At 41.0% G+C, this 22,185-nt stretch overlaps 1 protein-coding gene across 12 annotated transcripts in view; it reads right to left on the reverse strand.

The window, feature by feature from the left end:
- Positions 1-22,185, reverse strand: part of DLGAP1 (DLG associated protein 1) — a gene marked incomplete at its 5' end in the record, with an annotated part of 591,758 nt that overhangs the window by 226,724 nt on the left and 342,849 nt on the right. For 3 of the 12 annotated variants that reach the window (XM_081149669.1, XM_081149663.1, XM_081149670.1), the window contains one exon: positions 9,870-10,904. In XM_081149669.1, the coding sequence (XP_081005795.1) occupies positions 9,870-10,832 (963 nt within the window). Of the gene's footprint in view, positions 1-5,025; positions 5,184-5,483; positions 5,582-9,869; positions 10,905-22,185 lie in introns of those variants that run through there. The other 9 variants (XM_081149664.1, XM_081149673.1, XM_081149668.1 and 6 more) reach the window with 5 other exon arrangements.

The raw sequence follows: 22,185 nt of genomic DNA on the forward strand, positions 1-22,185 counted from the left end.
TGGAGGGTCACCAGTCAAGACTGATGCCCACAGCACAACTTGGGCTAGCAGGTGGCCTTCTAAGTGTGGGCTGCAGGTTCTGGCAGACCTAACAGGAGTCATACTGTGCCCACAGGAGGATCTTTATCTTCACTCATTTCCACTTTTATAACCAAAAAATGGCAAACCATTTGCTCAAGTTTTCATAATTAAGAATTCTAATTTTGTTAAATTGTAGTCCATTCTTCCCATGAATTCTGGTGGATTTTGTTTTCATCATCTTGGTGGTAATATGCAAGCAGGTGAGGCAGGGAGTCTCTGCACCACCAGAAGTATATAGCTACCTGAGAAAGTCTGAGCTCCCATGGTCCTGTGGTGGAAAGAGTTCAATGTTTATTTGCTTTGTCTGAATTTCTACAGCCTTATAAGTATGATGTAGTTGGCTTCAGATAATGGAGAGGATTAATCAGGGACATTGGGCAAGAATAAAGAAGAGTGACAGACAAGGACCTATCGTCATCTGCTAGCAATGAGGAAAGAGCTCCCACCTATGAAAATTGCCATGGTGAAAACAGTCCTCAGAGAACCTGGATAAGCCAATAAAGGAAGCAATGAAGAGTAGATAGAGTCCCGTTATAGGCAAGCCCCACTGCTACTGCTGTTAATTAAACTGTCCTGTTGACTTACCAAAGTTTCCTGGAATAAGGCATGAGGGTCTTGACAGACTTAAGGTATGAAAATAAAATGAGGTTTCATATGAACAAACTAAAGCTTGAGGAGGCCAGAAGAATTGTGTTCCATCGGTAAACATCAAGGCATGGGAAAACCTGACCCACTGATGCTAAGCTATCAAAAGATTGACCCTTTATGATCTTTTCATTTGTAGACAAAAGCTTTATGTGTTTAGTTGGCACATGGGATGAAGAAGACTAAAACCTACACTGTGATGAAGACCTACTGCCATCCGACACTTGGAGAGGGCTTTCCTTTACCGTAGAACCAGATATGTTCATCCTGAAAATTAGATCAAGCAAAATAGAAAAGAAAAAGTGGTAAGGTACTTGAATCACATGAAGAAGCAGAGAAGCATGTTAACCTCTAAGGATTTGTAAATTCCAAACATTTCAGGCAAGATTTTAAATTTATTTCCAAAATTTGAAATTAAAAAAAATTTAAACAGTTGAATAAACACAAGGATTGTATCATTATACCCATTTTGCAGACACAGAAATGGAAGCACTAAGTAGAGGGAGCCCAAAGTCATGCCAGAAGTCAGTGGTAAGATTAGAGCTCATGGGTCTCTTGAAACCCATGTTTTCAGCTGTTAGATTTGACTGCACCCTTCGGTAAGTAAAATGATAAATTTAGTCTGATACTTCCCTAGAAGTGGGTTAAATGTGGTTCTTGGATTTATCTCTGTAACAGAATCACTCCAGATCTACAGAATCAGAATCTCTTGGTTTGATGCCAGAAATGCTAATTTTATAAACATTTGCAAGTTGATTTTCATGCGTACATAAAGTTGAGGAACCACTGCTCTAATATTCAATGATAGAGCAAGTAACCACACACATACATGATTCTATACATGCAGATAAATGTGGTACTATGCTAATTTTTACCCATAGGGGTGCCACTATATGTAAAATGCCTCATGTAGCATTTCCAACTTTAGAGCTAGACCTTTTTGGCATTTACTTACTTTTTCATTTCGAAAGCAATGACCAAGAGGTCAGCTTGTAGCCCTTGTCCTCTCCTATGCACTCCCTTTCAGATTTTCTAGAGTTGCCCTGATTTATTATGTTTGGTCTCATTGTCCAATACATTTTCTCCTATATGTCACATTTGGACAATATGGTGACAGACGTGTTAACAATTTTTAATCCAGGAAAGTGAGATGAGAGGTGAGGAGAACTGGCTGCCAACAGAGTGGAAGATGCCAGAGAAAAGGGCGTTGTCTTCAAAATCCAGCGTCAGGGCTCTGTTGCTGTGCCTAAAGATCACATCTCCATTTGTTCTCCTTTGGTATGTGGTTCACTCATAATGAAACCATTGGGATGCAGGAGGGACTGACAGGGATAACAGGAAAAACATACTCATTTCTTTATTTTAGAGGTTAAAAATACTACCCTGTCAGTTGTAACCACATAATTACAGATTGCAGGTAATTATTTAGTGAACAACTGTCTTAATCTTTTAACCCACATGCTTAAAAGTTAGATCTGACATGGTTCAGATCTAAGTTTTGGATTAGTTTTCTCTCTGTGCGTATTTTAGGCGTATGGTGCAGGAATGCCCATACAGGTGCAATGTGTGTATATGGACCTGTATAACTGCATACAACACACAGCAACCCTGGATTCCACATCATTTTGCTTCATAGGCAGTTCTGTGATATTACAAGCTGACAATTTGTAGGAAGTTTCCTAATTCTGTGAGAACAATGAATACAAACTCTAACTAATAGAAAATAGTGTCCTAATAGTCAAAGAAAAGATTTACCCATCTAGAAAACTTATTTTGCAAATGTAATTAGAAGTCTCTTTATCTTAGAAATGGAAACAATGCAGGGCATATTGCTAAGCTTTAGAAAATGAAAAAACTACCCAGTTTCTAAACATAGTTCTATATATTCTTACACTTAAACGATCAGAAGAGGTCTTTCCTTGGTCATTGTTTCCTTAATGAATGTTCTAAAAAAAATAAAAATAAGTAAACAAAATTTAAAAATAGTAGAAATAAAAAATTGTTCAAAAGTAGCAGAAGGAGTTGGATAATATGTCTCTCCTTTCACTATATTCTCTCCATTACCTTTGTTAATGGAATAAGAGCAATGGATTAATGCATTCTTTATATCTTTACCTTTGAGCTACAAACAGAGAACTGGGTTGAAGGGGAATAAATGATTCATTAAAAAAATTAAAGCACCCCCTCCAAATGTGTTTCAGATTAAGAATTTATAAAAACACTTAAATATTCATTTACAAAAATAAAGTAGAAGAATTTTCCCTGTGCCATAATTTGTTCCAAATGGGAGTTATTAGAGGTAGAAGATGAGGCAAGATGATCTTGAGAAGCAGATAAATGGGAAGTCACACATGCATGTTATTTCTATCCAATGGGAAAAGTTATAGGTTCAAAATTTCAGGTGAGTAATACAAATCACAGTGAGATTATGTAACTCTTTCATGGGCTCATTAATAGTATCCTGATTTTACCTAAACAGGCCAATTTTCATTTTTTTTAAACCAAGCTTCCCTAGCAAATGACAGAAAATAATCTGACTATTAAGAGGTACTATAGGTTGAACCATATGAAGTTTCTAATTTTAACTGCTTAGACCTATAAAAATGGAATTTCCCCCAATTCAACTCGATATCAATGAGCACAAGAATCTATTAAGAGAGGTAGTTACATTTAAACCTAAAATCAAAATGGTGGGGGGAAAAACCCTACCCTAATCTAAACACCAAATCAAAGTCAGCTTGGTAATACTGCAGGTATTTTTTAGTGGCTCCTATAAAACTTCAAACAAAAGACCAATGAGTTCTACCATTCACAAATCACTGTGTAAAGCTGTACAAAGCCATGATCTCAAATGGACCAGAGATTATGGATGAATCTTTCTCTACAGAATGGTAAATGATTACTTTGAGTTACTATCTTTAATTTTCAACCAAGCAAACTGTCCTCTAAGGAGACTAGGGAAAGAAGAAATAAAACCCACTGTCCACTGAGAGATCTAAGGCTGGTTTCCCTCTTTTACTCTATACTAACCAGTGCAATAACTTCCATTGGTGGATTAGACTTTGTGGGATCAGAAAGCATGTGTTATGCAACCTTTGAATGAAGCTAACCAAGCAGTTTTGGTGTTGCTGAAAATGTCTTTAGAGTAATGAAATTGTAGACCAAGAATAACAGTTTCTTTAACAACCTCCAAGGAAGATTTCCTATTTCTTTTTCCCCCTATTTCATTTCCACCTTCCATTTACCAACACTGAGTCTTTTTGGACCCCTACTTTCTCATAGTGTTTTGCCAACCCCCCCCCCCCAATACTTGGATATGGGCAATAGTGAGAATGATAGAGAACCAGGAGAGAATTACAAGGATTCTGCTGCTGATCACTGATTCTATATCCAAAGTTATCATCGAGGAGGATTGGCCTCATTTTTCTATCAACAAAGAGGGACTTCTCTACTAAGATCAGTGAAAAAGGGAGAAGATTGTGCAAGGCAAAGAGGAAATACATTCAGGAATCTGACACTCCTCACTGGACTATTAAGGCAATTTAAATTAAAAAAATAAAGAAAATCATCACTTAATGTGGTTGACGGGGGTTTAAAAAAGGCAGCAAGGAAACATCGCAGTAACCAAAGTCACTGGCAGAATTGCTCAGCACTGTCACACATTTCACATGAAGCACTTTAATTGATTCAGTATAATTTAAATTGTTCTAAAACAAGAGGAAGGAAAACCTCAGCCAGGGAAAGAAAACCCCCACTGGGCAAAGACTGAAATAATCTTGAACAAAATTTTGAAAAACAGTTGTACCTGCTTTGAAAAATAATCCTGGGTTCATGCTTTATGGATGATTCTTCAGTGATTTTTTGTGCAGTCTTATTTAACCAACAGACCCCTGGCAAAACCCCCAACCATCCAGAAATTTTAATTTTGCAACAGAAAGGTAAGCATGCAGGATTCTTCTCATGGAAAACGACTGCTCACATTTCAATCACTAGCCACATAATGTCCTCTAATAGCACCTGGCACCTTAGATCATCTGTGTCAATTAAAGATTCTATAAAGCAGCAAGGAAACATCACAGTAACCAAAGTCACTAGCAGACAGATTTGGGGACACAGATTTGTGGGTATCCGATGTCTCAACCTGTTTTCTTACCATTTGTACATATATTAGTTTGCTAGTTCTTTCAGTTTCACTGGCCATTATTTAGAGAATAAAACACAGAAACGATCCTCCCTCTCCCCTTCACCCCAAACCAACAACACAGTATCACCAAATACAAAGTAATAAAAGAGTTGTACCCAAACCTGGTCAGTCCTTCCATTTCTGGAAACTTGCACACAAACTGAAGAAACCCACTCAGCCTTAAAGAGGTCGATCATTTTGCTCTCCTAAAATTTCATCTCTGTGAGTGCTTTCTTTCCCGGGTCTGACTTGCTCTCTCTCTCCCTCTCTCTGTGCCTCTCTCTACTTCTACCGGAGAGTGTTTTCTTTCTCTTTTCCTGTTTCTGCTGCTGAATGAATGCAAAATACATGATTTGAAGGGATTTTGTTTTTTCAGGTTAGCAGTTGGAAATCTAAAATCTTGCTCTTCTGAATGGCTTTATATGCCAGTCATTCAACACATAACGTTTACAGAAAGAGGCACATACAGAACCAAAAAGCTTGCTTTTTTAAAGCAAAAACAAAACCACGACAAAAATTCCTTTTACACCTTTGATCCCATTCCTATTTTATTTACTTAATTATTAGCACTTACCCTGAGATGTGCCATAAATGCTCTATTCCAAATGTATAAAAGCCAACCACATCTCAACTGAGAATTAAACAGTTTTAATGTCTTCAAATCCATGTCCCTGATCCAAAGCCTGATACAGACAGTCACTGGCAGCGGTACAATAGTTCTACAGAGCAGACATCTGATTCTTGACATTTAAAAATAACAATATTGGGAAAAAAGGAGTCTTTTTTTTTTTAAACTACAAACAGCTTGTGAGTGAGCACATTATTACCAATGGATTGCATTAACTGGAACTTGCAATCATTTCAAGCTACAATATTTTATTTCTAAATCAATGCCAGACAGAGGCCAAATACCTACACACCTCTTATTTTCTATATAATTGTAGCAATGGCCTATGTTAAATTAGTTCTAAGTGATAATTCTACAAAGGGAGAATCAGAACTTTGCCAGTATTTAGATGCTATTATTAGTGACTATTAATTTAACCTTTGTTCATTCTGGAATCATAGTAGGAACCTTTCAATCATTCTGTTGCTTATCTAAGATGGGTCACATTTCATATACATGCAGGCAAACATAACAGGTCAAATGAACACATACATTTGCTCCAGAATAAAACAAGTAATAAAATGAAAAAAAAAATCAACACATTTATTTCTATTTCTGAAGCACCTAAGAGACTCAGACTGATCTGGGATCAAGTCTTAGCTCTTCCACTTACTCTATTCCTGAGCAAATGATTTAATCTTTTGTGCCTGAGTTTTGTTGTCTGTAAGCTGGAGTAAATAGTAATACGTTGCAAAATTGTTTTAGGTACTAAATGAGATACTGTATGGTTTCTGGCACATAACAGATATTTGCTATATGCCACTTCCTCTGTTTTATATTTGGAACAGGGTAGGGATTGGCATGGTAAATGGAAAGAATCCAGGTGTTGCAGGCAGACATTTCAGTTTTGACCCACCATGCTGCCATGTGCTAGCTATGTGTCCTTAAGCAAGTCACTTAACCTAATTTACTAAATCTCAGTTTCTTCAACTGTAAAATTCCTCCTAGTTTTAAAGAGCAAATTAGATAACATGGGAAGAACATTCACTTTTGGTAGGCATTTATTAAGTGAGAGCTCCAGGCTCTTGAAAATTGTTTTAATTAGTACTCTGCATGTATAACTTAGGAGTTTAAAGATGTAGACAGAGATCATAGGCCCTTAGATCAAGTGTCTCACTTTATAGCAGAGGAAGGAGACCAGAGAGCTGAAATGATGGTTCCAAGCCACATCAACATCACTAGTTAGTGGTAAATAGGGACTAGAACACAGACCCTCTTATTTAAATTTTAGTGCTTTGTCCACTAAACCCTGTGATGTTGAAGTTGAACATATTTGGAAATCCAGTTTCAGTATTAGCTGGTAATTAAAGCAATGCAACCAAACTCCCCTCTGGAATTCCCCAAATTTACTTCTAAGAATGAGCTTATAAACAAAATTATCCTATAGGAGTTGGCGGAAGCTGGCTACCTCTGTCTTTCTGGGAGAAGCTTACTCGGGACAGCTCATTCTTCTTTTCCTCTAAAGCAAGAAAAGAGCTGGCGAGAACGTCCAGTTCTCAGGAGTTGCCCATTCCCTGCCTCCCTTGTGGATGTCCAGCTCCTTTTCTTTCTTGGAGGAGCTCTTTGACGTCAGCATACAGATTGGGAAGGGCACACTGTTCTACATTTAGTTTTCTCACTAAACATGTTACCTCCCACATTGAAATATAGTTTTTTTTGTTTTTGTTTTTTTTTTTAGTTTGAAGGACTTGAACAGAATAGAAGCTTAATAAATGTCAACATTTGTTAAAGAAGGTATAACTTTGTTCTCAGTTTACATTTAAAGGCTTGAACTAGCTTGGTTTAGGGTTAGTGCCCACTGTAGAATAGAAAGCATTAAACTTTTCAATCTCTTGATAATTTCAAAATTAAAAACAAAGGTGCTTTGGGTATCAATCAGATTAGCTATTACTCTGAGGAGGAAGGGAGGGAAGTGGGACTGAGGAAGGAACAGATGAGATCCATTACAATTAATGTTTTATTTCTATAGCTGGGTGATGTATAAATGGGCGTTTGTTTTACCTTTTTTTTAATAGCCTTTTGTAAGCCTCAAATATTTCATTTAAAAAATTGGCTTAAAATAAGGTAAATAATTTGAAAATAGAATTTCCAAATCTTTATGATAGATAGACTGATAAGTCTGTGCTAAATTCTATACTTAAACGTTCAAGTTTTCATTCTCATCTTACTTAAGAACTTAAATGACATGTTTACTTTAAAGGTTTTTTTCTCCTTGCTCTTTATTTTCATGCCTTTGATTCCAGGGTTGTGCTGGGGTACATAGGAAAGAGCTCTTTTGCATCACATACATCTAAGTCTCAGCTCCACAATTTACTGGACATGTGGCTTTAAATCACTTAATGTTTCTAAGCTTTGGTTTCCTCTCTTGTAAAAACTGAGTATTATTATAACTAGCTCTCAGAATTATTATGAGGATTAATGAAATAACAAATGTGGAAATATTTGCCACAGCATCGGGTACATAGTAAATTTTCAATTAATATTAGTTTCCTTCTTTATTTCCTTATCGTTCCACTTTTCACCACTACTTGAGCTTTTTACTTCAGAAAGGTATAAAAAGGAAAGAGAACTGAATTTAAGGCAGGCAGAATATAGACAATGATGTACGCGTAAGGAAAGCATTTTGTTACTAACAAAGACTGGTCCCAAAGGCATGTGGAGTATCCTTCTTCAATCTTATATTCCTCATCTAATCTCATCACTACTTACCAAAGTCCAGTTAAAATTTTTTTTTTAAATTTTTGCTGCTAGTCACAGAAACTTTATAGACAAAATATCCTATTCTAGGGCTTCAATCTCATTATCGATTCTTTCTTCAAGACATATTCTTATCAAAATACTTTATTCTCAATGGTGGATGAGACTTATGTGTTTAAGGCATGTCTAAAGTTTTCAGATGTGAACCTTATAATGGTCATTTCTATAAATTTAGAGGCTGGGGTTCTAGTTCTACCTCTGCCACACACTAACAGTATAACCAGCCCACTAAGTCTTTTCTTTGAGTAGTTTTTTATATGCTAAATGAGGAGGTTAGATTAGACGATCCCTTTTAGCTCTAAATTAGGCAACACACCATGTAATTCTGTACTGTTTGTGAAAACTATCCACATGCTGGTGGCTTCTTCTGAACTCTGGGGTTGGGCTCTGGCACTGTCCTTGCCCACTGTCTGCCAGCCTAGAATATCCTCAGGGTTCGTGGAGGCACGTCCAAGGAAGCCAGGTTTGTCCAGGAAGAGACCAAGAAGATAAACTTCTCAGTGGAGGACTTTTTTTTTCCTCCCCCCCTCCCTCCCCTTCGCATTTCTTCTTAAGATGAGAGTGGGAAATTATCTCATACTTGTATAGTACAGTAGAAACTTAAAAAAAAAAAGATGGGGATAGTAAGAGAAAGGAAAAAAGACACTGTAAAGAGGCAGGATTTGAGGGTCACTCTTATGAAGGGTTGTGTCTTGGGAAAAATGACAATACTAGAGGCAGGTGGGAGGAAAGAGAAAGACTCTTTCCCTGTTATTTTTACCCAGGTGCAATCTAGTTTAAGTGAATTGTGGGTGGTAGGAAAAACACGAGGAGATTGTGGTAGGGGAGGAGCGGCCTGCGGTGGGTCTGGGTGTGTGGGATCTACACCCTGACACTCACTGTATCTTATTTGTGTGGATGCTTCCCCTTTCTCCTCATTGTCTCTGCTGTCCTAGGTCTCTGCAGCTGGGCTTGCAGGGTCCCCAAACTGGCTCCACCTCCACCCCCTCAGGGCTCAGGGCACTATCCCCATTCCCCTGCTCCTCTGGGGGAGTGGGGCCCAGGTAGGAGTGTGGTCAGTGCTGGTGTTGGTGTGACGATTGGTGAAGACACATCCATTTTCCCCAAACTAGTAACTTCAGGCAGAATTTTACAACTAAAAACAAAAAAAAACCCAAATCCTGATAGATGTAATTAAAAAACTCTTTCCAAAATTCCAAAGGTCATTGTTGACTTTTGTAAAAAGGTGGGTTTATTTTAAAATTCTGTGCGGGCTCCCCTGTCCTGTCCTCTCTATCCCACGATCCTCCAGACCAAAGGAGAACAGGAAACCTGAAGGACCCCTGGCCTTTATGCGGGCCTGCTTTCCAACGCACTCTCATGTGAGTGTCTCAAGGTAGCTATGGTAGCACCTCTGCTTCCTGCCCGGGGCACTTAGCCACAGAAACGCTCAACAATGTTTCCACGCACAGGCGAGCCAACACTAGAGCCAGGAGGAGCCGCCACACCATTCGCAGGTACAACGTCCACCCGTCCACCACCCGACAGCAATGGTACCTGAAGGTACTGGCAGGAGCGTTCTTGCTGACACGCCTCGGCCTTCACCAGGGCCTGGTCCACGTTCACCGAGGCCTTCTGGTAAACCTCCCGGGCTCGGCTCACCGTCAGCGTGGAGGCCCAGGCGCTCTGCTTCAGGAGCGGCGCGTCCAGGGTGACCGGCAGGTGCGCGCAGGTGGCGCACTTGACGTCGTTGCTGCTCCGCGAGGCCTTGACCGCCTGCTCGCTGAGGGTGTTGTAGGTCTCCACGAAGAACTGCGAGGCCGAGCGGTCGGGGCACCTGCCCATGGTCATCACGCCCGACGGGGAGTGGTAGACGCACATGTCGCCGTCCAGGTTGTCGTCGGAGCTCCACCAGCCCGGGGAGGTGCCGGGCGAGGTGCTGGGCCGCGCCTTGGGCTCGGCGCGCCGCTCCTTGCTCTTGGGGCGCTTGCCGTACCTGGCGGCCTGCGTGTCGTCGGGGCTGGCCTTGCCCCCGTTCACGCTGCCCTTGGCCGGCCCCTCCAAGGAGTGCGACTTGGTGAAGAGCTTCTGGACCGAGTGCACCAGGTGGCGGATGCGCCCGGGGCTGTCGCTGCGGTGCTCCAGCGCCGCGCGCTTGTACTGCAGCGTGTGGTACCCATCGCGGCCGAGCGGCAGCTGCCTCTCGAACTGGTCCAGGAGGTTGGCGGGGAGGCGGTTGGCCTTGGCGGCCAGGGCGCGGGGCACGAGGGCGCACTCGTCCTTGAGCTCCTGCTGCGAGGCGTAGTGGCGGCGCGGGAAGGTGCTGCTGGCCAGCGGGTCGCTGAAGGGGCCCGCGCACTCGGCCTGGAAGGAGTTGCGCTGCGCGTAGTAGGGGTGGTCGGCCGGGTGCGGCTCCGCCGGGCCCAGCAGGTACGGCTTGCGGTCCGGGGGGTGCGAGTCGCAGGCCGGGTCACAGGCGACTCCGTGGTGGTGGCCGCGGCTGCCCGATAGGCCTTTCATCGCTGACGGGGCGCGGCCGCGGGGGTCATGGACGCCCCGTGGTCCGGTTCCAGACCCTCCTCCCGCAGAGACCTGGGGGAACGAACGAGAGACGGGGGGTGGTTAACGCGTCCTTTGGTCAGCAGATACCGCTCTGTCGCGCTGTGCTGCCGGCTACTGTTTGTTTTCTTGCAAGAAGAACTCATGGCTGCCCCTGAGCGCGGCTCTAGTGCATCGTTGGAAAATCTCTACACCTCTGCCCGGCAGGCAAGCCGACCCCAATCAGATACGGGGAGACTGTAGGGGCGAAAGCTAGTGAACCTGGAAAAGGGAGCTAGAGAAATGCTCGAGTGTTTTAAAATTATTTGAAAGAGAACCCCCCCCCTTCCCCTCCCTCCTGATTCCAATAACCAGCAGTATCTTTCCCTTTCTTCTCTGGTTTTATTCTAACTGTATGTTAACGGGAAATCTAACTCGCCGGAGGGCTCAGTGTCCCTGGGAAGCCTTGGCTGATAGCCCTTTGCAGACAGAACTAGTTCCCGTCTGTGCTTCCCCAGCCCTTACTCTCTTAGCTCCCGTGGAAATGGTTGTCTCCGGCTTTGCTGGGTGGCTTCAGTTCCTTGCAGACCACCTACATTTTAGTCCCCTTTACATCCCTAGCGCCAGGCCAGCCATGCAGACACACAGTAAGCATTCCATAAATGTGAATAAAAATAATAAATAAAGGCATATACTGGCACCTTATACCTTGAGGATATATCTTTCCTACCTTCTGCCACATGTTTTCCCATTAGGATTCTGTGGTAACAATTACAGCGCACAAGCATTCCCGGCCCCTCTCCTGGTTATCAGAGTTGATAAAAGTAATGGTCTGGCGAATAAACCAGAGCTGTAGAGAAAATTTGCCCCTGTTTTTCTGTCATCAGAGGGTCAACAAACCAAGAGCAGTTGAAGAACAAATAAGCTTGAGTTGGCTAGTTTGAATATCATGGCTCCTGCTCTTCCTGGTTTAAAAGTTTCCGGTTAAATGCTCACAAATGATGGCAAGTTGGCCAAAGGGAAGGTCCCTGAAATGTTCCTGAGGACATGAAACACCTGGAGCTAAGGGTCAGCTCAGCCTTGGTGAGAAATGACGCCTGCAGATCCAACTGTGGGAGCTCAGTTCATTCCGGGCCCAGGTCTTCCCCAGGCCTTAGTAGCAGGGGCTGCTGTTGCACCCGGCAGAGGATTTTCCTACTCTAACAGAGTGTGTTCTTCAGTCACTGACCAAGTTCCTATTGACAGCCTGAGGGTTTTTTTAAAGCTCCCATAATACAAAAATTGTCATATGAAGAGTTTTCCTGAGAGTAGATATTAAAAGTTCTTATCCCAAGAAAAAAAAGTATAACTACGTTTGGATCTTAACTAGACTTATAAGGTGATCATTTCACAATGCAGTTAACCCTTGAACAATATGGGTCTGAACTGTGTGGGTCCACTGATATATTAATATTTTCCAATAAATACAGTTGGCCCTTTGTATACACGGTTTTGCATCCTCAGATACAACCAACTGTGGATTGAAAGCAGTATATTTTGCATTCTCAACTGCGGTTTCCCAGCCTCAAGTGCCCAACTGCAGATTGAAAATATTGTTTTAGATCCACAGTTGGTTTGAACCCATGGATGTGAAGGGCTGGCTGTAGTTAAGTTTTGGGGGAGTCAAAGTTACGCGCAGATTTTCAATTGCTTAGAGGTTGGTGTTCCTAACCCCTGTGTTATTTAAAGGTCAACTGTTTATACAAATATTGAATCAGTATGTCATACACTTGAAACTAATATAATGTTATATGTCAGTTATATCTTTTTTTAAAAAAAGAGTTGTCCTGAAAAGTTAGTGTTACTTTCCAAAATATCACAAATGTCATTTCAGATATTCAGAGAGGGAGAGATAAATGATTTAATCAAACAATAAGAACAAAATAAAACATACACATGGTTTAATGAAGAAAAACTTGGACTTTCGAGAGGTCAGGTCTTATTTGTTCCATGGAACGTACTGTATGTGTGTGCTCTGGTAATGTTGAAAACCTCTGTCAGTGCTTAAGATGCTTCTTTCTTCCTTCTAGTCCATCAGTTTCTGGATTAACCACTCAAGAAAACTGATGGGAGATTTTAATTACCAGACCCTTTCAAAATTGGTTAGTCTACTAAATAAATTATGAGCTCCCTGAGGGTAGGAATTCTGTTTTACCCATCTAGTGCCCCAAAAGGTGCTTGGCTGATGGTGGGAACTCAGTAAAATATTTATTCAATAAATTAATGCATTAGTGCAAAATTTCCCAGAGTGTTCTGTACTGTGAATCAAGTCACACCTATTGAATGGAAAGATGACTGTGACAAGGGATGGGCCAAGCCAAGGAAGGAAGAGGCCATTTCACAGGCATTCCAGGAACTAGTGGTTTTTTAGAGGGAGGGAGGTGAATGGTTTTTGTGTCACCCTCCAACTTTTGGCTCTTCACAACCCACCAAAGAATATCCTACCCCTGTAAGTTCTAATTGCCTTGAAGTAAATGTTTGAAGAGTTTGCCTGGCCTCCTGACTATATGATTGTTAAACAGAAGACAATCTGTTTGAGGGAGAGAAAGACATTGACACTTGAAGAGGAGATAAGGAAAGCAGGACTCATGATACCTGTGGATCAGGAAGAACCTGTAAATCAAATTGAGGAGAGACTCGTGAAAAAGGAAATTTAAGCATAAAATACCTTGGACTTCTTTGTTTTAAGTTATGACTCCAAGAATAGGCTGTGGCAATAAGGAATATAAGAGGGTTAAATTCAGGGTGTCCTCCCTCAAAATGTACACACAATGTCTGTAGATTCTATTACACTTTGAAAATAAAATATATTTTCATAAACACTGCCTTTATAAGTATTCAAAGTGTATATACATTTTTTGGGGGACACATGTTTTTAGCAAAACTGTGGCACAAACTAATTTAGATGGAAAAATCCATTGCATGAGGGAGTCTCTCTATATAAAACAGGTCCTGTTGAGGACATTTTTGCCTTTTAAATACGGATTTAAAAATAAAAAAGCAAAAATAACAATCTAGTAGGATTATAGTCACATAATAGTCCTATGATTACACATGAAAGAATCTCAGTATATACAATTTTATGAAATAATGCTTCAAACTTTCCTTCTGAAGAAGCTAGGGTCTTAGGTAGATATTTTCTGCTAAATAAAATGTGAAACTGGCAAGAGATGAAAGCATGAATTAAACATATTTACTCCAAACCATACAAGATATTTGAATCATGTATTTAATATTTAGTTATCTTTATCTTATATTTTATGTAAGATAATGTTACCTGAGGACAAGCTAGCAAACAAAGATCCTTTTTAAAGCCATTAATAATGATTTAGTTAAATGATGTAACCAATGATAATTTTTGTAATGAAGCATACACAATGTGATTTTTACTCAAATTTAAGTGGGCTATTTTCAGCAGAGTAACAAGCACTTCTGTTTTCTTAGAGGGTAACAAATTGCATCAAAGACAAATAAGTTAGCTTTCCTCCTTCCTTAGTTAATATTTGTAGAAGGATATTAAGACCTTGTTCCTTTTTCTCCATGATGTGGGCACATAAGGTCATGAAGAAATGACAATACACAACCATACACATTTCTAAATGCTCCATCTCTCTTTCTGGGTAAAGCCAAATAAATAACTTAATTCTCCATCCCCTCTATAAAAATAATTTTACCCTCTCTTCTAGTCTCTTAGTTTAAAAAGAAAATAGATGAATTTGTGATTATCAAATAAAGCAACACATTCAGTGACTTCCCGGTGAGCAGGGCAGATGATCTAAAACCCTCAGTGGCTAAACAAGTGCTGGCGGCATCTACCACAGATGTCTCGCTCTCCCTTCTCTCATTCTTCATTTTCCTCTTTCCTTACTCTTAAGCTCCCTTTCCAGCACACTTCTTTCTGCCAGTTCTTTTCCCCTCTCCTAATTCACGTCTGTAAGTGGCATCCGTGGACCTCATCTGCTCAAGCCTGGGGTGCGGCTGGGTCTCCCTCCCGGGCAGGGCGCAGCGTGTGCTGCTGGAGGCCAGCATGTGCGCACTGCAGTCCCCAAGGGCCAAAGGGCACGTGAAGTGCTCAGAGAGACGTGATCTCATCATGAGAAAAAAAAATTCTTATTATCTTCTGCACTCTTGAAAAAGGAAGCTGCTAGCCCTTGAATCAGACTTTAAGTGGCTGTAAATGATTTCTGAGAACAGAAAGGGAAATTGCCTTTCATGCCTCCCTCTCTGAGTGTGGGTGGGGACTGCAGGTCAACATGCCTTCATAACGGTTTCTATGATTAGGGTGATCATCTCTCACTTTTTTGCTTGTCCACCATGACTTCAAAATTATATTTTGTTCTCCTAGGTTTAATTTTACTATCAGGGAACATGTTCTGATTTTTGGGTTGGGGAATTTGTTGACTGTATTGGCTGTCCTGAGATGAGCTCTGAGTGTGAGATGTACCTGGTTTCCACACCTGTATAGATGATGACCTAAGCGAAAATAATCCAGAAAATTCTCAAGGTAGGTAATTTATTAGACCCAAGAAAAGAACAAACAGACCACATATTAGAAGATGCTGACAGGGGAAAACAGTGTTGCAAAGCTAGCAAGCCCTTATTTCATTTTGATTTCTGTGCATGTCCTTATTTAGAGCTGCTGTTCTTGAGCTTTCTTTATATACAAAGAGAAGAGCCACGTGGAGGGCTCCACTCTCTCCTCACTCAGTGAGGCTATCATGACTTGCTTTAGAATGAACATTGTGGGGAATCCTGCCCAGGAGAACAGGGAGCACTGTGTGCTGGTTTGGGGAGATATCAGAAAGAAGAAATTGCAAATCTTTTCAGGGTCAGGTGGCTTTTTTAGTTTCCCTCCATGTGACCTGCCCATGCCAGGTTATAATAGTCAACTAAAGAGAAAGAAAGGATAAAGTAATCCTAGAATAATGACTTTGTTTCCCAGTCTCCCTAGATGTGCGCAGGCGACTAATTCTGGCTAATGGAATATAATTGGAAATGGCGTATCCAATTTCTGGAAACTGTCTCTAATATGAAGGGCATACTCTTTTCTATCCCTTCTCTGGCTAGAATGTAGACCTGAAGGCTGGCTGAGAAGTCATCTGGCATGTGAGGTAGAAGTTGTAGTTGGAGTAGCACAAGATAAAGGACCTGGCCACAGTGGAGGACCATGTCATCCCTGACTGTGGAACTCTGCATCTTGTTTATATGGGAGGAAAAATACCTTTATCTTTGTCTATGCCACTGTTATGTTGTTTCCTGACACTTCATCTGAACCTATTCCTAAGCAAGATGGGTAGTCAGGGCTAAATCCTGGAGAGCCTTTGTTAGCTATTCTAGTACACAGGACTTGACTTTGCAGGTGGCCGTGTTCCACGAGAGCGGTTAAACTGTGGAACCAGACAATGACATGGCCATACCAGTACTATTTCCCTGGCTGTAGCTAAAAACTAGACTTAAGGGTGGGGAAAGGCAAGAAGATCTAAAATAAGCAATCACTTCTGGCTTGAGCAGACCAAGAGAGAGGATGGAAGACCCCAAAAGGGGCGTGAATGTCCTGGCCAGCTGGGTCTGTGCCGTCTAGGCCTCCTAGCTCATACATGTGTGTTGCTACCACAGTTTAACACCACGACAATTTTTTCAGAACAAAATTCTATGTAACATGGATGCAGAATTTATTAACATTTTTTCCCTCTATTAATAATAAATCTTCACTCTATAATGATTGAGAATGAAGAACTGTATGAATGCACAGGATTATGATTTTAAATAAAATATAATTAAAAAATAAGGGAATGGTTCTAATGAATATATTACTAAAACACAAAGCCATGCCACTTTAGGGTAAAAATAAATAGAAAACTTAACAGAAGTGAGAGTGTAAGTTAATGCTGGCCAAGGGCCCACTTTTCAGATATTTTCTGACCTTCTGAATTTGTAGCTGCAAAGGATAACTGAACGCCATTTTCTTTCACTTTTTCAAGCTTCCCTACTTGAAGGTTTTCATGTGTTGTATACTTAAAATCATGTAAGTACCATAAGGGCACCTTTGAATAAGCACAGTCTGAAGTATACCAGTTATATTACTCGAGGTACAATGTTAAGCCATTTTATATGAGCAGAATGTATTCTGGCTTTTCTTTAAAATTAATTGCTGTCATAATCATCTGCAGCTAGATTTTGTTTGTGAACACTTCTGTCAATCAGTCAGCTCCTACAAAAAAGTGCCTTTGGAGCATTTCCCTTTCAAAAGATACAGTATTGTACAGAAAATCCCCCAAACACCCCAAACAACAACATCCCAAACCTCCAATTTTGTCACAGTAGGTGGCACAATTATAATAGCCTTTGTCTTCATTCAAAGCTGGTGGTTTCATTTCTGTTTTCAAGTATAAAAAGGTAAAGGGTGGTGTTCCTTGAGAAATGGTTAGTAAGTCATTAATATTGGTATATACCTATTGCTGGTTGAGTAAAAAATATCGTAAGACTTCGGAGGGGATTTTTATGTGGAGATGATTGAGCACATTCTAAAACCTCATGATATATATATATATATATATATATATATATTTAAATATATCTTTATTGACTTCAGGAAAGGAGAGGGAGAGAGAGATAGAAACATCAATGATGAGAGAGTCATTGATCGACTGCAGCCCACAACCTGGGCATGTGCCCTGACCGGGAATCGAACCCTGATCGCCTGGATCCTAGGTCGATGCTCAACTGCTGAGCCACGCCCGGCTGGGCAAACCTCATGATATTATTTCCACACGGGTGGAAAGGTGACTGTCCTGACTCTGTGTGACATTGAACATGTGCTCCCCATGGAATCGCTCCCATCCCAATACCTAGGAGAGTAGAGTGTCTGATTATCTCAGCTATGCCTTCAGATGGATTCGCCTGGCAGCTGCTAAGAGAATGTGGTCACCTTGGCCAGGCTCATAGCTCTTCAGGGGTCACCGTGGGCAGGGGACACCCTTTCTTACGGGGGTAAAATAGATGTCTGCAGAATTTTCACACAGAAGAGCAAAAAGCATCAGTGTCTACTCAAAAAAAAGGAAAAGAAAAGAAAGTTCAGAAAAACATGAACGCCATTAATGAGGATATAATAAAACTAATGGGATATAAAGACAGCCATGATAGAAAATGGAAAAATGCAAACACAATGACAATCAAAAGAACACAACAATACAACTTGAAAAGAAGAAGCTAAAATAGCCTCTGAAGAAAGCTGAGTTATTTTTGTCTATATCTCACATAACCAGCTGAATGGTCTTGTGAACATGTTTTGGCACATTCTGGACAACTTGCTTCACAGCCAGACTATATAGTTGGTTTGCTTGTTTTTGTATTTACCTGAATCAAAAGTTTTCTCCCATAAATTCCCTTCTTTTATTTTATTTTTTTGGTTTGCTTATAAAACTTGAGAAGGAATGTGTTACTGTTTATTAGCTATGTTTAGTGCAGGTGCCTAAAAAAGTCAATTATTAAGAAGAAAAAATAAAAATAAAATAAAATAAAAAAGTCAATTATTGGTCTTCTGTGGTTGTTGGCAAGCCGTAGTTCTTAATTTTTTTATTTAAAAAAATTTATTGACTTTATTGGGGTGACATTGGTTAATAAAATTATATAGGTTTAAGGTGTACAGTTCTATAACACATCATCTGTATATGGTACTGTGTGTTCACCACCCAAAGTCAAGCCTCCTTCTGTCACCATTTATTCCCCCCCTTACTCTCTTCTGCTTCCCCCCCATGCCCTCTCCCTGTGGTAATCACCATGCTATTATCTATGTCTATGAGTTGTTTTTCTTTGCTTAGTCCCTTCAAGTTTTGAAAAAGGGTAAATTCCCTTCTTTTAAATGCTGTTGTTTTTCTGACCAAATTTGCTGTACATATTTACTTTACTGAGTGCCTATAGTGAGTTCCTTTTGTGGGAGCTGTTCAGCTGACACCTGCTTTGGGGAATTTTTCCCCCTAACTGCAGCATCTGCTGACAACATCCTGGCTAGGAACACTGAAGGCAATCACCACATCCTCTGAGCTGATTGAACTGGATTTGAAGACCCAACTCAGGGGCATCCATGCAGAGGCTTAGCTGAGTTAATCAGATGCTGGCTCCTGGAAATTTAAATGGAAACGACCCTAGAGTCACTGAACCCTGGTGTACTTACCTACAAGGGTCAAGTAGAGGAAAGGGCCAGTGTTGGCACCGTAAGAAGCCAGAGCTATTTGAAACTGTGGGGCAGCAGAAACAGGGCCCTTCAGAGGAGTGTGTGTAAAGTGAGAGAGGAGCAAACATGCAGAGAGAAGCAGATTCAGACTCCACAGAGGAAGAAAAAGAAAAAAGCTGCCCAACAGCTCGGCTGGGTGTGGCTCAGTGGTTGAGCATCGACCTAGGATCCAGGAGATGGAGGTTCGATTCCTGGTCAGGGCACATGCCTGTGTTGCGGGCTAGATCCGCAGTTGGGGTGTGCAGGAGGCAGCCAATCAGTGACTCCTCTCTCATCATTGACATTTCTCTCCCTCTCTCTCTACTTCTCCCTTCCTCTCTCTGAAAATCAATAAAGATATATTAAAAAAAAAAAAAAAAGCTGCCCAACAATCTTTTCGGTCTAGTCAGGCTCAGCTTCCTGTCCAGAGCAGCTGAGAACCTGTAGTCGTCTGTGGTAGAACCATGGTAGGCCCACAAAGCATACTCATCCGAGTAAAGGGGTCTTCCTGCCCAGCTGGGGCAACTGCAGGCTTAATAGAACCACCACCAAAGTGCTCTGTGTCCCAGAGGGGTCAAATTTGAGTCAGTCTCAGAAGCAGCCTCATCAGAATTTGCTAAGGTGTCTTTATATGTTTTTTTCAAGCTTAAGTATTTATTGGCTCCAATAAACTATGCAAACTGATTCCGATTTTACATTCCCCTTTCCAAAACTATCATCGGTGCCCACACGCACGCATGAGACAGAGGTGCTCAGATAGCCCGCAGGGGTGAGGCGGGCAGTCCTGCGACAGCCACTTTCAAAGCTCTGTGGAGGGTGTTTGCACAGGTGAGTGTGGCCTTACCTGTCCCTAACAATGACTGCTGTTGATGGGAATTAGATTTTAACTCCTCAAACCCCGCTCTTTTCTCCTGCTTCCATCTTCACGTAAGTTTTGAAGGGCCTATTCTTGCTCTTCATTTATGTGGCCTTTTTCATTTTTGGAACCAATCTTTCCTTCCCCTCTAGACTTCTACATCCAGTATCTTAAATTTTAAACAAACAAATTCTTCTCCACTAAACTTTCTGAAAGCACTTCTGCTGTGATAGAGAGGAAACCATAATAACATCCATTGCCCTTAGATTAAAGCCATTTAGTTCTGATAGATAACGGCGCCAGTCTATAAAACAGCAGTCAGTATACTCTTTAAATGTACTGGTCATGAAGTCAAATCAAATCAGTACCTATGGATTAATTCAACATTTATTTCTGAAATAACTATTGTTTACGTGCATTGGGCACTGTAAAAAGAATTAGGGATTCTTAATATCCCACACTCAACTTCCTGCCTCTCAAGTTTTCTCATTCCCTTACTCCTGCTATGTCTGCTCTCAAATAGCTCTCATGGCAATTTCTTCCACTCTTTGGTTCCTCAACTCCTCCCTCTTCTCCGGTTCCACCAGCCTCTCGGGTCTTACTTCCTTCCCTTGCCAGCCTAGGAGACATACTCACATTCTGTGTTATTACCCTCAGCTCCCTGCTCGGTAATCCTGTTTCATCTATTCTGGACAATGTAAAACCAAGGACAGATGCCACCATCCTTTTATCCTTCCACATGAGGGCTGCTGAGTGTCACTGGGAATGAGACTGCTGCTATGACAAATTCCCTGTGTCCAACCTCAGCTCTATTCCCAGAGCTGATTAGGAAGAGTGTCATGGGTCCCCTGCTTCTGTTCAGGCTATTCCAAATTCTCAGTTCCACTCATTATTTCTCATCTGGACTTGATTGGAAAAACAAAGAAAGTAACCAATAAATACTAAGTAAATAAAAAAGGAATGGTCTCTCTGCCTCTAGTAACCATAATAATTACAAACATTTTTGAGCACCTATATACCAGGCACATGTTGACCACTTCAAACAATATATGGTAGGGACTATTCTCTGAATAAGAAAACAGACTATTAAAGATTAAATAGCTTGGCCCTGCCAGTGTGGCTCAGCAGTTGAGCACTGACCCATGAATCTAGAGGTCACTGGTTCGATTCCAGGTCAGGGCACATGCCCAGGTTGTGGGGCTTGATCCCCAGTAGGGGGCATGCAGGAGGTAGCCAATTGATGATATTTCTCTCTCATCAATGTTTCTATTTCTGTATCCCTCTCCTTTCCTCTCTCTCTAAAAACAAAAACAAAGATAAACATATATATTTTTAAAAAGATTAAATAATTTGTCTGAAATCATACAGTTACTAAATTTTGAACCCAGCATGCTCTTAACCACTAGGCCTTAATGACTATGTTTTCACCACCTCTAACACACACACGTGCATCCCCTCTTCAGTATTTTCCACGATGCTAACAATATGATTTGTAATGTAATCTTTGTTATCTGTGCCTTTTTTAGCTTTAAATTCTGCCCGGATTCCCTACATGTTTGTGATATAATCTAAACCTTTGAATATGATCCAGAGCAAAGATCTTCACGATCTGCCCACCCCATCTACAAGCCAGCCTTGTATCCCGTCACCTTACCCCTCACACTAGTAACACTGGCCCCTGTATTCTTCCCCACATGCCGTGTTGTTTGTGCTTCCTGCTCCCTTAAGGACTGAGCAAATTCTTATTCCTCCCTCAAGAGGAGATACAAATATAGCCTCCTTTTAAAATATTCCCTGTACTAAAGAAAACATGGAAATGAGAGGCTTTACCTAATTTACAAACTACTTGAGGAAAAAAACCACATAAATGTGAAACAATCAGAAAATAATACAAGTCAAAATTTAATCAAGCAAGCACTAGCTTTTGTGGTATATACTGCATATGTTGCACCAAGTAAAAAACTTTTGAAAAACCAATTCTAGAAGGTGCAAAAGTTAAGGAGTGCAAGACATCTCCATTTAGGAGGCTCAGAGGATCCAGAGCAGCATGCTTCACAGATGAGGTTCTTAGGGCAATGTAGAATGCCTGCTCAAGTCTAAATATTCCATGTCTCCTTTGGCTTTTTAAATGCTCCCGTCTACCCTGCTTTCGTCTTTGCTGATATTATCCAAATAGATCTGAGAGCTGCAAACCTGACTTCATTGTTAAGGCTCCTTTCACTCAACTT

This window comes from Miniopterus schreibersii, assembly GCF_964146895.1.
Source record: "Miniopterus schreibersii genome assembly, chromosome: 10".
NCBI lineage: Eukaryota > Metazoa > Chordata > Mammalia > Chiroptera > Miniopteridae > Miniopterus > Miniopterus schreibersii.